This window comes from Sceloporus undulatus, chromosome 3 (assembly GCF_019175285.1).
Source record: "Sceloporus undulatus isolate JIND9_A2432 ecotype Alabama chromosome 3, SceUnd_v1.1, whole genome shotgun sequence".
Taxonomy (NCBI): Eukaryota; Metazoa; Chordata; class Lepidosauria; order Squamata; family Phrynosomatidae; genus Sceloporus; species Sceloporus undulatus.
Genome location: NC_056524.1, coordinates 189,524,091 through 189,543,977, shown reverse-complemented (window position 1 = coordinate 189,543,977; position 19,887 = coordinate 189,524,091). Strand labels below are relative to the sequence as shown.

General features: G+C 43.1%; 1 protein-coding gene across 1 annotated transcript; it reads left to right on the top strand.

The window, feature by feature from the left end:
* The first annotated feature begins 9,811 nt into the window (after positions 1 to 9,811).
* On the top strand, positions 9,812 to 19,410 carry FOXI2 (forkhead box I2). The gene is made up of 2 exons (XM_042458474.1): positions 9,812 to 10,523; positions 18,860 to 19,410. Exons 1-2 carry the CDS (start codon positions 9,812 to 9,814, stop codon positions 19,408 to 19,410), a joined length of 1,263 nt encoding a protein of 420 aa, XP_042314408.1.
* Positions 19,411 to 19,887: the final 477 nt, after the last annotated feature.

Here is a 19,887-nt window from a genome sequence, read left to right as displayed (position 1 = left end):
ATACAGCTTGAAGCTGATTTTGTCACTACTTACCTGCTTCCTGCTTGCTGCTGTTTGAGTTCTCTAGAGACAGTCACTCATTCAATTGCATTCTGACAAAAGCAGAAACTGCTGCCACAAAAATGGCAGCATAATTATATTTTCCCAGAATGCCCTGGATGGATGCAATGATTTATTTTGGGATCTGGGCACCAAGAGGCAGCCACCAAAATTCAACTCCAGCTTTTCTTGTCCCCACTGAGCAACCCATGGATACCAAAGAAATGATGATCAACAAAGTCCATTCCTATCTGTTAATTACACAAGATGGTTGTTTTCTAAGAAAAGAAAATTATAGGGAATTTGTCTTATTTTGACTCCATTTGTCATGAGACAAATACACACACTCACACACACACACACACACACATATACTCCCAAATGCCTCTGATTCCTTAATCTCCATGAATATTTATTCAAACATTAAAATTTAAAAAGACTCATGATCACACCCTTTGGATCTTTGGTTCCTAATAATCTTATTTATTTATTTATTTATTTTCTATTCTATTCTTTTCTTGTCTTGTTTGATCATCCTTTGATTGTGAGATTTTCTTAGTGAAGATTTGTTTTTTTTTTAAATGTCTTTAATAGCAACAACATATTACTTGCCAGACTCTGTAACAAAAGGGAACAAATTATTTTCAAAAAGTAACTTTCGAAGCCCTAGAACAGGTACTAGCAGTAGTGGTTTCCAGGTCAGTGGGGTACTCAATCCACTTGAGTTTTAATCTGCATTTTAAGGTGGTATCTAGCCCTTTTTGGAGATAGAACTGGATAATTCCTTAAAAGTCTGAATGTAAAGCCAAAATATATTCGCTACCCCACTGACATGGAAGCCAAGTAGTAGCATGGCTTTAGATTTGGACCACAATGTAGAATGAAAGAAAGCATACATTTAAAAAACAATCAAGTTACAGTCATCCCTCTATATCCATGGATTTGTTATCCATGGATTCAACCATCCACAGTTTGAAAATATTGTTTTTGAAATATAAATTCCAAAAGGTAAACCTTGAATTGGCATTTTATATAAGGCATACCATTTTATTATGCTATAATATTTAATGGGACTTGAGCATCCATAATTTTTTGTATTCAGAGTCCTGGAATCAAACCCCACCAGATACCAAGGGCCCACTGTAGTTAGCAATAGGAAGTACATTTCTGTACCACTTAACAATGTACTATGTGGTCTACAAAGTGTAAACTAATTGCCCCCAATAAGCTGGGTACTCATTTTAGCGACCTACAGAAGGATAACAGCCCCTGACTGGTAGTGAACTCACAACCTTGTGTTTTGTGTGAGTGGCTGCAGTACAAGCATTTAACCACTGCACCATTAGTTCCTCAAATCAGACCAAGAGGCTACATACTGTATTTTTCTGTTGCTTGTAAGCTTATTTGACTTCTACAGTCACTGGGAGTCATATATATCTCAAAAATATAAAGCACTTGTTGTCTATAAGCCTGTCATTCCTTCCCCACTCACTTGGAGGCTCTTTTTGAGACTAGTGGTAGCTCAACACTTTTGAATGACATTCCACAAGAGTAACACCATCTTAGAAAGAGCCTTTCTCTCTTACATATCCTTTCCTCCTCTCATTCTAATAATCCATCCTCATTGTAGAAGGCAAAAACATTACCTGTGTGCAGCTTGTACCATAAAACTGCAACCTTCTACACACTGAGTAGTAGAAAGTTCTATTAAACTTAATAAAGCTTGCCTCTGATAGACATGCATAAGATTGCACTGTAAATGGACTAATAGATGAATGGATCCTGGAATCAGGGACAAGGGGGCTTAAGCCCTGCTAAGGGGGTAAGGCCCCCCAAAATGATTAGCCTGTAAAGATCCGGGCCATCAAAACTCCTCTCTAACTGGGCCTCCTGAGGAATTACCCATCAGAACTGTCCTAGCCTTTGGCCATTTGGAATTGGCAAAATAAGGTCTTCTATATTTTCCCCTTTCCTTGATACGTTAATTGTATGCTTTAAACAATTTTATAATAGTTCATTTATTATTTTGTCTTTGCCTTCGGAGTGGTCATATTGCTTTAGTGGGTGGTTTTGTTCTTATTATTCTTATCCCATGTATTCTATGTTTTTATTGTTTTCTAAAAATATACATGCAAGTATGCAACATTCATAATGACCTGCTTACCAGTCTTGAGCCCACCACCTTAAAACAGTTTTGGTTTCTCTGAATAGATGTATTTTCATTTTCCTCTCACAGAATAGATCTGATCAAGTACCTTACTCTATAATGCCAGCAGATGGCAGTTGAGAGAAACAGATACGCAAAAAGTAAATTCAGTGTAATCCTCTCCCTGATATCCCACTTCTCTTTTATATACTATCTCTGATCTATTTTGTTCGTCCAAGACATCATCTAGCATGTCTTGCTTCTCTAACAAAGGAAGGTGCAAATAATAACATTCTCTGATGTTTCAGGATACTGGCTATGGGATTTTGCACACACTTTTATTAAATCACTAAAACAAGCAATTGCATAGCCAGAATAAATACAGAAAGGAATGCAAAGACATGACACCTACTCTAAAACACCACAGTATCAAAGATGAGTAAAAGAGATCATTTTCTTTTCACTGTTTGGCAAGAAGAAGAAGAGGTAGTGGTGGTGTGCTTACAAGTTACTACTAATGTCTTTTCAGCTCATTTAGAAGTTTGTAGCTTCCCTGCAATGGTCAAGATAGATATGACAGTTAAGAGTGCTTGTTATCAGCTTCGGCTGATGATCCAACTGCACCCCTTCCTAGAATCAGAGAACCTAACAATGGTAGGGCACATGCTGGTAAACTCAAGGTTGGACTTCTGCAGTGCACTGTACATTGGGCTACCTTTGTACCAAGTCCAGAAACTCCAACTGATTCAGAATATGGCAGCTAGATTGATTATGGATACATCCAGGAGCTGGCATGTTACACCAATCTTAAAATCCCTCCAATGGCTGCCAATTAGTTTCCAGGCAAAGTACAAAGTGTTTCTTATTACCTTTAAAGCACTACCCGGTTTGGGTTCAGGTTATCTACAGAATCGCCTTCTCCCATACAGTCCACCTTGTACACTCAGGCCTTCTGGGAACTGTTTACCCCCAACTGGTCAGGACTAGACTGGCAGTGGTTTCCCAGAGGACCTTTTTGCCTGCTGCCCCCAGACTGTGGAATGACCTGCCAGAAGAGATACAACAGCTGAAAACAATGACTGCATTTAAAACAGCAATAAAGGCATATCTTTTCCAGGAGACTTACCCAGTCAATTTTAAAACCATGACTTTTTAATTTGTATATATGCTCTTATGAGTTTAATGGTTTTATATTATTGTATTTTAACTGAGAGTTTGTGTGTTTTAATTGTGTTTTTGTATTTTAATATGCTGTATCCCACCTTGAGCCTTAAAGAGAAGGAAGAAACAAATACAGTTTGTTATTGTTGCTGCTGCTAAAAAGAACTTCTTTGTTAGAAGCTTTGTTAGCTGAGGTTTGAAATATGCACATTTATCTTGGTACAGCTTTCAGAGGTGCAGGCTTTGGTGAGATGATGATGATGATGATGATGATGATGATGATGATTCAGAAGCATCTGCAGCTGCCTGTCAATGTAAGAATTCCACAGAGAGTCTGCCCTATGGACAGTCCAGGGACTGTGGATTGAGGCTATTTCCCTGCCTGAAATTAGACTCCTCACACCTTCTTAAGCAGATTCTTGTTACATAACTAGCAACCAGATGCCTCAGAAGGAACCTGCCTCATTTATGACAAAATTATAAATCAAACGAACAAAAACAAAATGGTAGAAAAGGAGTTTTGGAAATGAATAAAACAAGTTGTGAAAGAGGAGGTGTGAAAAAACCACTCACAAGCAGGCCATTGAGATGCCTGGGGATGTGATTACATACACAAGTCAATTACAATTAGTGACTGCTGTACTGTGAAAAGAAAAGAAAAACACTTGGTCATTGTTGTCCTTAAATACAGCATTGTTTTCTGAAAAGCTTCATCTTTGATGTCAGCTATATGCCTTCCAAATTTTATCTTTTGCTCCAGTTCAGAAACATTTACAAACTGTAATGAGCTTTGATAATTAAAATGGATGTTTGTGTTGCAAAGGTGCAAAGAACAAAGCATCTTGTATAATGCAAATTTTATACCAAACTGCAACGCCAATACATTCACACACACACCCCTCAGGCTTGCACAAATCCCTGATAATTTTATCAAATTGTATGTGTTCAGATCTGGAAAACTTTGAGATCTTTTTGAAGTTCAAATGCATTATAAACTATACTTGTATTAAAATAGCTACCCATTTTCAGTACCCAACATCATTCCAGACTATCTTAACCCCTATTCTTTCTGTACAGTCTGCTGCCAGGTAAAAGCTACACAATCTCATCATCACTACTATTGTCCTCACTTCACCATCTTGTCCTATAATCAGAGTTTGGAGTGCTACTTTTAAGAAGAAGGAATATAATGTCATGCTTGAGCCATCCATCACAAAGTAGTAGTAAAATGATGCCCAGAGCATTGTCCTACTGTAGCTCAGTTATGGATAGCTTTGATGTGACATTATATTCTCTCCTTTTTTCTCTCTCTCTTAGTGGAAACTTCTTGTATATCAAGCTCTATTCCTATGTGGGGCACATGAAGATCTCCAGATCTTGTTAGATTTCATTTTTCATTCGTGACAGCCACACTGCCCAATGGTAAGAGATAATGGACACTGTCATTCAGCATCATCTGGAGGACCATGGGCTTCCCACTCCATAGACTCGTGTATGAATAAAAGAGAGAAGGACTCTGCTGTTGACCTTACCCTCGACATCAAACTCATATGTTCAATTCCTCTCTTTTTGGTAACTTCAACGTACTCAGGAAAAGTCTGAAGGAAGAGCCAGCTGTATTCATGTAAATGTGTAGATAAGGCTAAGTAGAGGTGGCCAGTTCCCCTTCAGATCTTCATGCAGATCAGAGGCCAGAACCATGTGATCACGTCATTCTCTGGGTTAGGACCAAGAAATGTTAGCTGGTTTACTGTCTACATGTTAATCCTCCACATGGAGGAGGCTTCCACTAGTGTTCCTAAGTTTTGTTTTTGTTGGCAGGATGCTAGTATAGCCAGCATGGTGTAGTTGTTTTACTGCGACTCTGGAGATCAGAGTTTGCTTTTCTACTCAACCATGGTAATCTATCTACTGTGTGACCTTGGCCAAGTCACACACTCTCAGCCCCAGAAAACCCTGTGATAGGATCACTTTAGGGTTGCTATAAGCTGGAAACAAGTTGAAGGCACACAGCAACAATGTTGCTGAGAAAAACTGTTAGCTCTACAAACAGCATGGCTACAACTGAAGTCCTTTACTATAGCAGTTGCCCTGGACTCTAACCGTCATCCTTGTTGCCAGCATAACCAACTAGGCGATCTAGATTTTCTTACTGATCCTCTTGTAATGGATGTCACCCACCCTCAAGGTATTAGTAAGAGTTGGGAAGACAGTTTCCATAAAAAGTTCCCATTAGAGAATGGAGGAGGAAAGAAGGTAAAGCAACAGATAGGTAGGTCTCTCTTCTCTTCAATTTTTAATTATATTTTTGCAGGGGCTAAAACTAACGAAGGGAGAACAAATGTGGCTATTTTGTATAGGGCTCCTTAGGGCTTTGCTCCCTATCCTATTTCCAAAGAATTTTACTAATGGATTTATTTCTTTATTTTTGGCAAGGCCATATGAAACATGGTGTGAGCGGTCATGGTGAGGATTCTCCCGTTTTCAATAAATGAATGATTTACTAAAATCAAAACAATAAATAAATAAATAAGCAGCAGACAAAGATGAAGAGAACACGGAGAACATCAGTAGGGCAGCATTGCAGGGATGGATCAACTCTTCCTCTGATGCCATTTTCCATATTAAATAGCATCTCCCAAAAGTTGTTCATTTGGTCCATGAATTTGTATAGCATTTATCAAAGCACTCTTTGTAAGCATTGTCACATAGGCAAAAGGGTCCGTCTTCCTCTCTTTCTCTTTCTCATTGGCGGGTTACAGACCGGCACTTTAGTGCGTGACGAGCACGCACTAGGGTTACAAAAGGGTGGTGCTTCCGCACCGCCCTAACCCTAGTGCGTGCTCGTCATGCACTAAACGGCAGCGGCCCTTCCATACGGCTGCCGCCGTGAGGACGTCATGGCCGCGCCGCCTCTAGACGGGGCGGCACGGACGTGACATCCTTGCTCCGCGCCAGGGCGCTTAGTGCGCCCTGAACACGGAGCAGGAAGGAGCTCCGTTTCGGAGCTCCTTCCTGGTTTAGTCCGCTGGGTGCAGCTTTCAGACGGCTGCGCCCAGCGGACTAAAAGAGAAAGGGGTCAAGTGGCCCCTTTCTCTTCTCCCCGCCGCCGCGGGGTGTCCTTGGGGCTTGAAGCCCCAAGGACACCCCTTTTCAGGCTGCGGGGAAGCGGCGTTTTGCTGCTTCCCCGCAGCCTGAAAAGCGGCAGATCGGGGCCTCAGCGGCTGCCGCTCTGCACGCCGAGGCCCCGATACCCCGGGGAAAGGGGCGGGTGCAGACCGCCCCAAATGGGCGGTCTATAACCCGCCATTCTCTTTCTTTCCTTTTGGTGGGTGGTGTCATGGCCAGCCAAGATCAGCTCTCGGAGGATGAGGAGGAGGATGAGCCTCCTCCAGAGCAAGGGCTGATTGAGGCAACGCCAGGTGTTAGTTCTGCTCTGCCAGGCCCCAGCTGTGCTTCCCCAACCCCAGAGCAGGAGGTCCAACCAGGTCCTAGTGCTGAGGAAAGGCCTTCTATGGTGCCACAGCCTAGTGGTGATTCAGGAGATGAGGCATGCCTGCAAGTACCTTCTTATCAAGAGAGAAGGGCCGAGAGTGCTTGCAGGCGCAGATCCAGGAGGATTGCAGAAAGACAGTTAGCAAACCAGCCTCAGGTGGCTCGAGGGAGCGCTTCCCTGATTTAAGTGGAAGAGAGGCTTGAGTTTGTTGCTAGAGTTTATTGCATGAGCCCTTGGTGTGATTGCTGTCGCTCTAGCTCCAGACACCTTGTTACCTTGCTACCTTGACCTCGGACCGGACCTTTGTTATCTCTTGGCTATTGTGACCTCGGACTGTTTTGACCACGCTGCTTTCTGGCTTCCTGACTTCGGCTCGTCTTTCGGCACGCTTGACTTTCTGCAACCCCGACACCGGCTTGTTTCCTCGGCTTGCTCTTTGACTGCTTCTCCACAAGGTTTGTTTTGCCTACACGTGTTGGCTGCAAGCTTGGTTATCAGCATAAGTAAGAGATTGCTGGCAGCAATCCCGGACAGGTGGGAGAAGGCATTCTTTGGAAAATGACAGGAGGGGACTCTGATTTACATTTAATCATTTTGTTATTAGGGGACACCGAAACAAGTATCTCTGAAAAGGTAGCCTGTTTGGCTTTTAAAGCATCAATTTGAGCAGGAGGAAGCACTGTAAAGACAATGGTTGGGTTACAGCAGGGGTAGGCAACCTTTTTGAGCCGGGGGCCGGGTTGCTGTCCCTCAGACAACTGGGGGGCCGAAGCCAAAAAATAAATAATTAAAAAAATTTTTTTAAAAAAATTAAATATATAAATAAACCAGGACAAATGTAGGACAAAATTTTCAAATGGAAGACACTTTTTTTAAAAAAATGGAGGACACGTGAAAAAAATTACTGATTCTTTAAAAAATGTTAATATAAATGCATGTTTCTGAGGCTTCTATAGACAATTGCCCCCCTAAGGCCCCAGCGGCAATCGGTGGCAGGACCAGGCTGGGGGCCGGTCCCAAGGCCTTGCCGGGCCGCATCCGGCCCGCGGGCCGCAGGTTGCCTACCCCTGGGTTACAGGATAGATCTGAATCTCTACTATCCCTGAATATTCCCAGCTCTGTAATTCAACCATAGATAGTCTCAGTGTATCTGGTTCTTACGCCTATCTAGATTTATCTGGGCCCTCATTTTTGTCTCTGCTTTTCTCTGCAATATTCTGTTTTAAAGATGACTTTAACTTTGTAGGCAATGTATTTGTTTATAATGTATTTGATGTGTTTGATGTGCTATTTTATTATTTCTTTATGTTTTTATGGATTTTACAATGTATTGATGTTGTATTTTTTGATGGATTGCTTTCTTTTTGTAATGGTGTACGTTACACAAATAAACTTATTTACTTACTTATTAACAGGAGGGGATGGGTTGAAAGAAACCAGTTTCTTTGGGACCATGATCCTTAACTTAATATTTAAATAGGAGAAATATTAATCACAGGTTCCTCGCATGCATATCATGACTTCCTTGCCACTCACTCCTGCTTAGGTGGTTCATTCCTAATACCTGGAAATTCATTCCACATATGAAAGGTTCTCCTTTACACCTGATCTCTCTGGTGTTCACTTTCTAAACCAGGAGTGGAGGATTTGTTGGAATGAAACTCCCACTTTACTTTGACTAAGTCCAGCTAGGTGCAGTCCTGGGATATCTGGAAATTTCCCTGATTCCCTTCTAAAGCCTTCCCTTTCTTCCTGTTCATATGATGTCATATAATTCAGAAGTCTAGTCCATCACCCTGTATTAAAAACCTATTCTCAGGGTAGGCTTGGGAGAGTAGGTTAAACAGTATATGGGAAGAGAGAGGGCCAGAGGTCTTCAGGGTTACCAAAGGCAGGCTTTCTAGGTGAAACTGGTGAAACCAAGGACAGAGATGGAGAAAGCCTCATCTGTTGAATTTCTAACATCTCTGACATCTCCAGTTGTATTTCCCCCCTCCTGTTTCCTTTGTAATATCTTGCCTGATGAAGAAGCCCATGGAGCTTTGAAAGCTTGCAACAAGTATATTGTGCTTTTTGCTTGGCCAATAAAGGTATCCCTGATGGAATTTTGTTTGCATTTGTTAAATGGGCAACCCCTGCAAGTTTTCTGCTGAATTTCGGTTTGTCTGTCAATGTTAAAGAAATGGGTGGAGGAGAGTTTTCTAACTCTACCCATTTTATGGGATTTATTATGAGGATCTGATGTTAATTTTGTGGATTTGCAAGTAGATCCACTGGATTTTAAATCAGAGTTCTTTCCTGTCCTTCGGGGAAGAAGGCAAGGGCAAAGCAGGGAAGGGTGGCCTAGGAAAAGGAGGATGTCTCTGGTCAGCGTCTCCTATCCACTGTATTCTGCTCTGGTCAGGCCCCACCTGGAAGAATATTGTGTCCAGTTCTGGGCACCACAATTCAGAAACTGGAGCATGTCCAAAGGAGGGCAACTAAAATGGTGAAGGGTCTGGAAACCATGCCTTATGAGGAATGAATGACTTAGGGAGCTGGGTATGTTTAGCCTGGAGAAGAGAAGGTTAAGGGGTGATATGATAGCCCTGTTTAAATATTTGAAGGGATGTCATACTGAGGAGGGAGCAAGCTTGTTTTCTGCAGCTCCAGAGAACAGGACCCGGAACAATGGATGCAAGCTGCAGGAGAAGAGATTCCACCTCAACATTAGGAGGAACTTTCTGACAGTAAGGGCTGTTGGACAGTGGAACACACTCCTTCCTCGGAGTGTAGTGGAGTCTCCCTCCTTGGAGGTCTTCAAGCACAGGTTGGATGGCCATCTGTCAATGGGGATGCTTTGAGTGAGACTTCCTGCATGGCAGAATGGGGTTGGACGGGATGGCCCTTGCGGTCTCTTCCAAATCTATGATCCCTCTATTTGCTTCTTAGCCCTGCTTTCGGGAACCCTGTCAGGACCCAAGGTGCCAATGGAGGACAGGTCCTGGGGAATGAGGGGGAAGGGACGAGGCCGGAGGGGGAGACCTTCCTTCCTCTTGGGGGGGGGGGCCTCTGGGGCGGCGCTGTCCCTCTGCCTGCCTCCTCCTCCTGGGCGGCACCTGTTCTGGGTGCCCTGCTCGGGTCCAGCGCTCCATGTTGTGCCTCTCTGCCTCTGGGAGGAGGAGGGAGACGATGAACCCTTTGGAGGGCCCCCCTCCGCCTCGCGTCCTCCTCCGGCGCGAGAGCTGCTGCTGGACTCCGACGCCTCCGCCGCCGTCTATGGAGAGCCCCGGAGCCTGCTCTTCCCCGTCGGGGCTTGCTATGGCGGGGAGCCTGCTCTGATGGGGAGCCCAGGAGCAGGAGGGGGAGTCGGAGGGGGCAGCCAGCCTGCTCCCTGCCTGTGGCCCTCCTCCTCCTCCTCGGGGCCCTCGCCGCTGCCCTTCCTGGCTGCCGCCCCGTCTGCTCCGGAGCTGGGCTGCTGGCTCTCCCGCCCTCCCTACTCCTACTCGGCCCTGATCGCCCTGGCCCTGCAGAGCGCCCCCTCCAGGAAGATGACCCTCAGCCAGATCTACCAGTTCGTGGCCGGGCGATTCCCCTTCTACCGCCGCAGCAGCCACGCCGGCGGATGGCAGAACTCCATCCGACACAACCTCTCCCTCAACGACTGCTTCACCAAGGTCCCCCGGCACCAGGACGACCCCGGTAAGCCTCGCAGGGGGACTCTCGGGAAGGCCCGCTTCTTTGGCTGCATCCGCACTGCAGAAATCATGTGGTGTGACACCGCTTTAACTGCAGGGCTCAATGCGGTGGGATTTGGGGAATTGTAGTTTGTTTGGGGCACCAGGGCTCTCTGACAGAGAAGGCTAAATGGCTCACAAAACTGCAGTCCCCAGAAATCCATAGCACTGAGCCATGGCAGTTAAAAGTGGTATCAAACTGGGTTATTTCTGCAGTGCGGATGCAGCAACTGGAAAGTAGGAAATTTGCATTGTCGCAGGGCGGCCCCTCAAATTCCCTCAGCCACTGTGCTGAGGGAGGATTCTGGGAGTTGTAGTCCCATCCTGTCCCCCAAAGGTAACTTTCCTGATGTCTGTTTGTGTAGCTCAAGCCAAAGGAGGTTTGAGTTACTTCTGTAAGCTGTTGTCCTGTGCTTTCAAGTCATTTCCAGTTTAGGGCCACTCTGAGGCAGTGAACCTCTCATGGGGTTTCTTGGCAAGTTTCTTCAGAGAGGGTTTTTTTTTTGCCCTGGCCATCCTCAGAGGCTGAGAGAGTGTGACTGGCCCAGTGAGTCACCCAGGGGGTTTCCATGGCCCAGCTGGGATTTGAACCCAGGTCTCCAGAGTCCTAGTCCAACGCAGAAACCACTAGACCACCCTGACTCTGCCTTGAGGCTAGAGGCTGCATAAAGGGAGGGAGCCCCTTTTTGGAGACATGTCGTCCACCTCCTGTTCCAGGTGCATTTTAAATAGCTTGTCATATCCCAAGAAAGAAAGGAAAGGAAAGGAAAGGAAGAATGTAGAAACCTGTAGTTCTTCCTCTGTAAACAATCAGAGCAGGGTTTTTTTTTAAAGGTAGAGAAGTATGGAAAGTAGGGAATTTTATCTATTTAAAATCCTGCCTTTCTCCTGGCATGGGACCCAAGGGATGAATGAACACAGAGCACAAAGGTTTCCTTGCATGTACTGTACATTAATCGTCCCAGTTCTGTACTCTGAGCAACTAGTTAGGAGACCTGGAGAAAGTTTGTTTTTTGGGGATTGCAACTCCCAGTATCCCCCAGCCAGCCTATTTTAATTCAAAAAGCAAATGTTTCTATTAGTCTGCTAAGCAGCATTGGAACGTAAACACATGGGCTCACTTTAGCTAGATTATCCTGCAGGATCCCACTTTCTCCTTCCTTTAACATTGTGCTTAATTTAGCAACGTTAAGTCTTTCAATGCCTTTTCTTTTAGCATCCACACATATTCCTATCTGAGAGCCATCCTTGTTAAGAGCATTGTCTTTGAGACTGGGTCACCCTAGCATTTATATATATCTAATGAACAGTTCAGAACTAGCTTAATGTAGTGGTTTACGTATTGGACTAGGGCCCTAGGAGGCCAGAGTTCGAAACCCCGCTCAACAGGGATGGCCCAACCAAAATGCAAACTTTAGGCTTCCTTCTGAACTCTGAGGTTTTCCTGCAGGCAGGGCCCTTTGCTTAAAACATTGTCTCTTTGAAGATAAGGCACATGCCATGCCCAGCTAGAACCCATGGGGCTGCCTTTCTTAATACACTCATGACTTAAATACACCCATCTGACACAGTGGGACCTACTTGAGTATAAAGGAGAGCAATGCAATCAAGTCATTTCTAACTTATGCCAACTCTAAAGCAACCCTATCACATGGTTTTCATGTCAAAATGTCAAAAATACGTAGTATGATTTTACATAGGATTTGTGCTACATTAAAACAGCAAAGACAAACATCACTTAAGTAAAAGAAACATTCAGTATTAAATAACCAAAATTTGTTCAGAGGGGATTTGTCCTTGCTTTCCCTCCGAGGCTGAGAGTGTGTGACTTACCTGATTGTCATCAATATTACATGTGCCTCAGCAGTGAGGATTCCAAATGCATTACATTGAAATAAATCCCCATCGAAATCAAATTTCCAGTATATAATGGGATACAAAAAAGGATTCCCACTGATTTGTTTTTTCTTGGCAGGGGGAGCTATGTAGTGACGTGCCCAAGATCACATTGGGTTTGCATGGTTGAGTTCGGATTCGAACCCTGGTCTCCCCCAGTGTCTTTATCCAATACTTAAACCACTACACCGAACTGGCTCTAAACGGTGCAGTAGAAGAATACAAATGGTGAACCAGTCCAGAAAGTACAATGACATCCAAAATCCACAAAACAATTTGTGGGCCAAGCAAAATGCACAAAATACATGTTGGAAGCTTCCGTTGTATCCTGATCCCTCATGGATTTTCAAGAATGTTGCAGCGGCCTTGAATCCCATCCTTGGCAAAAAGGCAGGATATAAAGGTGGATCGATCAGCCTTGCTTGGCTTCCAGTGTCCACTAAAGTCAATGGGGATACTGTATTCCTGTTGAGGACAGTGCAGCAAGCCTATCTATGGCTTGTTGGAGACTTGGGAGTTTATCACATGGGAGGAATTTCTCTTAATTTCAAGTGAAAAGAAAGTGGGGCCAGAATGCATTCATATGAATTCTCTAGTTCAGTGAATTTACGTGAATTCAAATTGCGTTTGAACTTCCCATTGCCCGAAAATAGCTTGCCATTGCCTGAAATTGCTTGTGGTAGTCTATCACGCAAATGTGAAACCCCATGATTGCGTTCAGACTGACTTCCCATTGCCCAAAAATTGCGTATGGTAATCTATCACACAATAATGTTAAACCCCATGATTGCGTTCGGATTGCCATTGGATTATACTTCCATTTTCCCTTGTCTGATAAACTTTTTGAATGCAAGACAAGTCTGCAGTGCAAAAGGCTTTACATCCACTCCTTTCAATGCATAATAATCTACTCCCACCTCCATTTCCACAGTAAATACTGTTTTGTTCACACAGTTTGAGTGAGTACTTCCATCCTCCTAAGTGAGAAGAAAACAAGGGATTGTATACACTATAATCTCTTGAATCAAATAGTGGAATAGGAGGAAACTGCTGCTTTGAAAACATGCCATACCCAATTTAGATTTGTACAGCAAGATTAAAGTTACTTCCCTTTACATATGATGTTAACCTGCCTAGAAGCACTAGTGATGCGCTCTATTATTTCTGTGCATGTGGGAATGCTGCCTGCATGGTCAAAAGAGGGAGTTGACAGGTATCATTTTTGTATGTGACTCCAAGGATCCATTTACACTACAAAAATAATCTGGTTTGACACCACTTTAACTGTCATGGCTCAAAGCTGTGGATTTTGGGGGATAGTAGTTGGTTGTGGCTCCTCTCTGGGGCCACTACCAACTACAATTCCCAGAAATCTATAGCACTGAGCCATGGCAGTTAAATCGGTGCCAGACCAGATTATTTCTGCAGTGCAGATGCTTGCCATGTCAGTGTAATACTTTAGTTTGGACTTTAAAACACAGGGAAGGCAACAAGTATATTTCCAGCAAAATCACTACACAATCCAGCCATTGTCAAATATAAAACTATTCTTTGTTCCAGATCCCCTTTTTTCAGAACAGTTGTCTCCCCAAGGACACTGTAACTCATGATGGGTTTCCCCAGAACAGGTTAACATTAAACTTTACTATTGACAAGAAGAGTGAGTTGTATAGCTGTAGAAGCATTGCATTTGGCCATCTCAGCAGTAACCTACAGCTGAAGTAGTGAGGTGTGCCATGTATGTGTATGTGCCTTCAAGTCACCTGTCAATCTGTGGCAACACCATGAATTTCATAGGCTCTTCTTAGGCAAGGAATACTCAGGTGTTTTTGCCAGTTCCTCTGAAATATAGCCTACAGCAGTTGGTATTATAATATTTGTTGGCAGTCTACACATTGGGGATTTGGCTCTGCCTTGCATTCCACAGGACAGGTGGCCTCAAGCAACACAGTATCTCCTAGCCTGTCTTCTCCAAGCACATCGGCAATATGGGAAAATAATAATGATTTACCTTATAAGGTTTTTCCCACCTAAGAAGGCAACCAAATAGCACATCAAACAGGAGAGGCGGGATACAAATGAATCATCATCATCATCATCATCATGTAAAGCAGGGGTAGGGAAGCTTTGACTTCTTAGATCAGGGGTAGGCAACCTGCGGCCCGCGGGCCGGATGCGGCCCAGCGAGGCCTTGGGACCAGCCCCAGCCTGGTCCTGCTGCCGATTGCTGCTGGGGCCTTTGGCGTCTCGCACGAGGGGCATGGTGGGACAATTGTATATAGAAGCCTCAGAAACATGCATTTATCTTAATATTTTTTAAAAAATCAGCAAATTTTTTCGTGTGTCTGCCATTTTTTATTTTAAAAGTGTCCTCCATTTGAAAATTTTGTCCTACATTTGTCCCGGTTTATTTATTTATTTAATTTTTTTAAAAAAATATTTAATTATTTATTTTTTGGCTTCGGCCCCCCCAGTTGTCTGAGGGACATCAACCCGGCCCCCGGTTCAAAAGGGTTGCCTACCCCTGTCTTAGATGGATCCACTCTCACAACTGGCCATGTTGGGAGAAGTTAATGGGGATCATAGACTAAAATATTTGGAGGACCAAAGCACTCCCATCCCTTGAATTTATCAGATGTATTAAGTATTATGCATGGGGTGTATTATGAAAGCACCAAACAAATGTTTGTTGTTAGACTGAAAAAACAAAACAAAGCTATTGCCATTCTTGGTTATTTGGTCCCATGAGTAGTCTTGCACTGACATGATTACCTGATTGTTATCAATATTACATATGCCTCGGCAATTATGATTCCAAGGTGTTTACTAGCAATAGCAAAGTCTGGTATCTCTGTTTTGAATGCATTCTGTTGAAATAAGTCTCTATTAAAATCAAACTTCCAGTATCTTCTCAAGAAATCCCCATGATAGGTTTGCATTAGGGTTGCCATAAATTGGAAACAACTTGAAAGCACACAACACACACACACACAATGGAATACAAAAAAGGTTCTCCCACTAAATTTTTTTGGTAGGGGGAGCTATATAGTAATATGTGGATATTGTTACTCTCCCCTTGCGTTGTCTTTGTGTATGTGTTTGTGTGCACACATGCTTTAATTCTTAGAGTCACATTTAATGGCTTTTAAAAGAATACAAATAATGGAGTTTCTCACAGGGGAAGAATTTCTCTTAATTTCGAAGGAAAAGAAAGTGGGGCCAGAACACATTCACGTGAATTCGCTAGTTCAGAGAATGTATGTGAATTCGAATTGCATTCGAACTGACTTCCCATTGTCTGAAAGTAGCTTGCCATTGCCCGAAATTGTGTGTGGTAGTCTTTCATGCAATAACGTGAAACCCCATGATTGCATTCGGACTGACTTCCCATTGCCCGAAATTGTCTGATAAACTCCAAAGGGAGGGAAATCAGCAGAACTTGAAACCTGACACCCATAATGCAGGACAAAAGAAATATAATGAACATTAACAAAGGTTTTTGTGGCATGGGGGGGCATTAAACACCCTTAGGAAGAAGAGGGGATGGATACCTAAATAAAATGGTACTTAAGAATGCATTAGTTATTTTCTTACATCACTGAACTTACATTGAGAATTTCACAAAATTTGCAGGGAAGTTTAAAATGGTTTAAAATAATCTCCTCTGTCTGGGAAACATTGGTGAACGCTCAGAACACTGCAGATTAACAGCAGGGTCTTGCAGATATTATCATTCACAGGAAGAAGAAAAATTGTATGGTTTAATCAGTGTTGGGGATTCTAGAAGAGCCTCAAGTTTTAATTTTACTTTTCACATTGTTATCCACCACTTTTTACTACAAGTATATGAGTTATGAGCTGTACTAATGTTCTTTTGGAACTACACATTTTGTGTCTGAAACAAAATAGTTTCAGAGAGGTACCATTTCAATAGCCTGGGTACGAAATCCCTCAAGATATGTAGACCTCACCTCAAATCTATACTAGATTTACTTCTGTTGTTTTCTAGTGAGCAGAACTGATGTTAAGAATATATATTTCCACCTGAAGCTGCTATTTTCAATTTCTTCCCTGGTCCTCTTCCTTGGCTTTTTATCCCTTCCATTGCTCTGCTTTTATAACCTATTTCCCCATCCCACCCCTGTCTTTTCTACAAATAGTCAATACACCGGGAAACTGAGCCACAACACAGGACTACACTACAGGGTTCTTGTATAGCACACTAACTTCCCACAACAAAATAGATATAACAACACTTGGCTATTTTGCCAGGCTGATGTAACTCACAGTCTCTCGACCACAGTCTTGCCTGCTGCAATACAGGTGTAATAATGATGGATTGTATATCAGAGCTAAGATTTATGAAAATATATATACCACCAGGTTCATGTTTTCATTGTATTTCTAAGCTTTACAGAAGTGGCTAAAAAAAACCCCTGCCAAAACAGCATCATTAGATCAGAATTCATTTGATCTGCCTACTGGCCCAAAGAGTTTCTCCTCCAGAACACAGCAAAATGCAGATCTGGCAGCCTGACCGCCCATAGAGGTGAACTGAGAGATCGCCTCTTGCTGACTAGCTAGATGTGCATCTGTCTACATAAAATAAGTAAATGAATTTAAGTTTTCTGGGAGGGGAGTATCATCCCTTCTTCCTTATGTGGATGCCCATGGGTATGAATTGTTTCAAAAACCTTGCAAGTTTTGGAACAAAGTTTATCATTCACCATCAAGGTAACAAAATCAATCCAAATCATGGATAACAAAATCAATTAGATTAAATATTGGAATGAGAGAGATTTCAAATAGATAGCATCTATTATGAGGGCAATCTTCTTTGCAAGGCACAATATCATATCCATTCACTAAATGTGTGGCCTGTATCTGCCTTCAGATCTCCTGTCAGCTTGTGGCAACCAGATAAATCTAATAGGGTTTACTTAGGCCAGGAACGCTTAAGAGAGGATTTTGCCAGTTCGTTTCTCTGAAATATCGCCTATAGCTTCTAGGAGTCATTGGTGATCTCCCATCCAAGTACTAACCAAGGCTGATGCTGCTTAGCTTCTAAGATTGGATGGGCTCTGGTGCCTTTAAGGTATTTAGACCCACTAAACATACTTACTTGGAAATAAAGTTTCATTTCTTTCAGTACAGCTTTCTACCATGGGTTATATCATCAGACTATACAATCCAAATTGTGTGATTCCCACAAATTTAAATTTCTTTCTCAGGTGTCTTAAGACAGACAACAGGGATAAGACAGAATATAAATACTTGTAAACTAAACATTTAGTGTTCTAATTAAGTTTATATCACTCTTTTCTTCAGCAAGTGTTAGTGAGAGTACTTAGCTTTCCTCATTCTCTACTTTATTCTGACAACAGTCTTGTGAAGTAGCATGGGAGGTTTGTGGTCACTCAGTTTCATAGCCTGTTGGGGGCTTGAGTAAATTACAGAGTATTTCCTAAACCTCTGTGAGGGACATCTTAGAGAATCTATATTGGGGCAGAAGCAATCCTCTAGTGCTGGGGAAGAAGTCTGCTGTCAGAGCAGCCCATCCAGTCTGGAGGCCACAGTCATCCTTACATAGAGCTGCATTAACACAGGAATACTGCCAGCATTAAATGTGAAATGCTTATAGGATGTGAGAAGAGCATACCAGGAGTCTGTTGGGAGCAACCTTGGATCCAATATATATCCAAAGCCTTCTTTTTCACTTGAAAGACTGGGACTGGTCCTATGCATTTCCTTGCCACTGAAACCAATATCACTGAGAGAAAGGAGATCTGATACAACAAAGTTAAAAACAAACATCAATGCCCCTGCCTCCCAAATCCATCTGGAATAAGTCTGCAGGGGTTTGGAAGTGGTGGCTCATCCTTCACTTCGAATCCCACTCCTCCCAGTAGGAAAGACCTATTTATTATGCTTATTTATACCCTGCCTGTCATTCAGTTAAATCAAAGCAGGAGATAAGACTCTCTTTTTCCTCACTTTGTCCTTACAATAAACCTGTGAAATAGGTGAAGCTGGAAAGGACTGGGGCCTAGAATTTGAATCCCTCAAATCCACCTTGAACTTTAACCATTGTACCCCACTGGAATAATGCTGAAGCCGTGACTAAGTATTTGGCCAATAGATTTCCATGTGACTCATGTTCAGCTAGCATAGGAAAGATTCAGCCCATTCTGTGACACAAAAGGTGGTGGCAGGGGGATACCTTCCCATCAAAATCAGTGTCTCTAAATTGCTTGGTTGTCATGCAAGAAAGTAGATTTGCATTCATCTGATGCTGTCTCTTAACTCTGCTGCCTGTCTTGGGCCCCATCTGTTTAGAAATGCCTCACTTTCAGGATTTTCTCTGCCTGCCCCAATTAAATCTTCATGTTCTTGGTTGGTTCATAGGTAAAGGCAATTATTGGACCCTGGATCCAAACTGTGAGAAGATGTTTGACAACGGCAACTTCAGAAGGAAAAGGAAAAGACGATCTGACGCTGGCAATGGACCCGGAGCACCCAGCAAAGTGGAGGATAAAAGCAGCAGTTGTGCAGTCCCACAAGCCCTTGAACCCCACAACTTGGGCTCAGTTCCTCTGCGATGCTCTCCAGGTCTGATGACTGACTGCAAATCCCCCAGCCTGAGCTCCAGTCGTTGTTTCTCCACATTTGTTTCTGCCATGAATGCCGTAGCCCATAGTCGGAATGGTTTTTCCAGGCAGTTTTTTGGTGGTCCAGGGTCTGAATTTATACCTGGCAGGCAGAATGGGCCTGGCCTGAGTTCTTGTTCTGTTTCCCACAGCAGCCCACCCACAGGATTCGAACTCAGTTCTCAGTCCAACACTAGGATGAATTACTATGCAGGCACTAGTGGACAGTCGAATTGCCTCAGCACCCCGGGCCTGAGTACCTTCAGTGTGAACAATCTGATCTATAGCAGAGAAGGGACAGAGGTCTGAAATGATGGCAGTATAGCCTTTGTTTGAAGAATACTACACAAGCAGCCCTTTGTTCAGTGCCTAGATATTTGCCTTATGTCCAATAGGCTATCTATCTCCGGTTTTTTTATTGTAACTTTATCCCCAATGTGCACCATGAGTACAGAGCTTGAAAAATTGTTTTCTTTGGATTACAACTCTTCAAATTCTCCAACTAGCATCTTCTTCAAACTCTGCCTGATCCCCCTCTTAACGGTGTTCTTCTAGTCTCAGTGTTTCTTCTCCCTTTAGCCTTCTCTCCTCTTTCTTTCTTTCTTTCTTTCTTTCTTTCTTTCTTTCTTCTTCACTCTTTAATCCTGCTTCATCCATCTATTGATTTTCCGCTTCTGTCTTTTTTTCTCTTCTAAAAAATCCTGAACAAAAAGAAATGTTGCAAATACCACTGCTGAGACCTTAGACAGGGGTGCCCCTCAGTTGTATGGGATCTGCTGCAACAAG

Coding starts and splice junctions, on each gene's coding strand:
- FOXI2 (XM_042458474.1), top strand. CDS start 9,812: ATGGAGGACAGGTCCTGGGGAATGAGGGGGAAGGGACGAGGCCGGAGG. Junction 10,524..18,859: donor CCGGCACCAGGACGACCCCG/GTAAGCCTCGCA, acceptor GTTGGTTCATAG/GTAAAGGCAATTATTGGACC.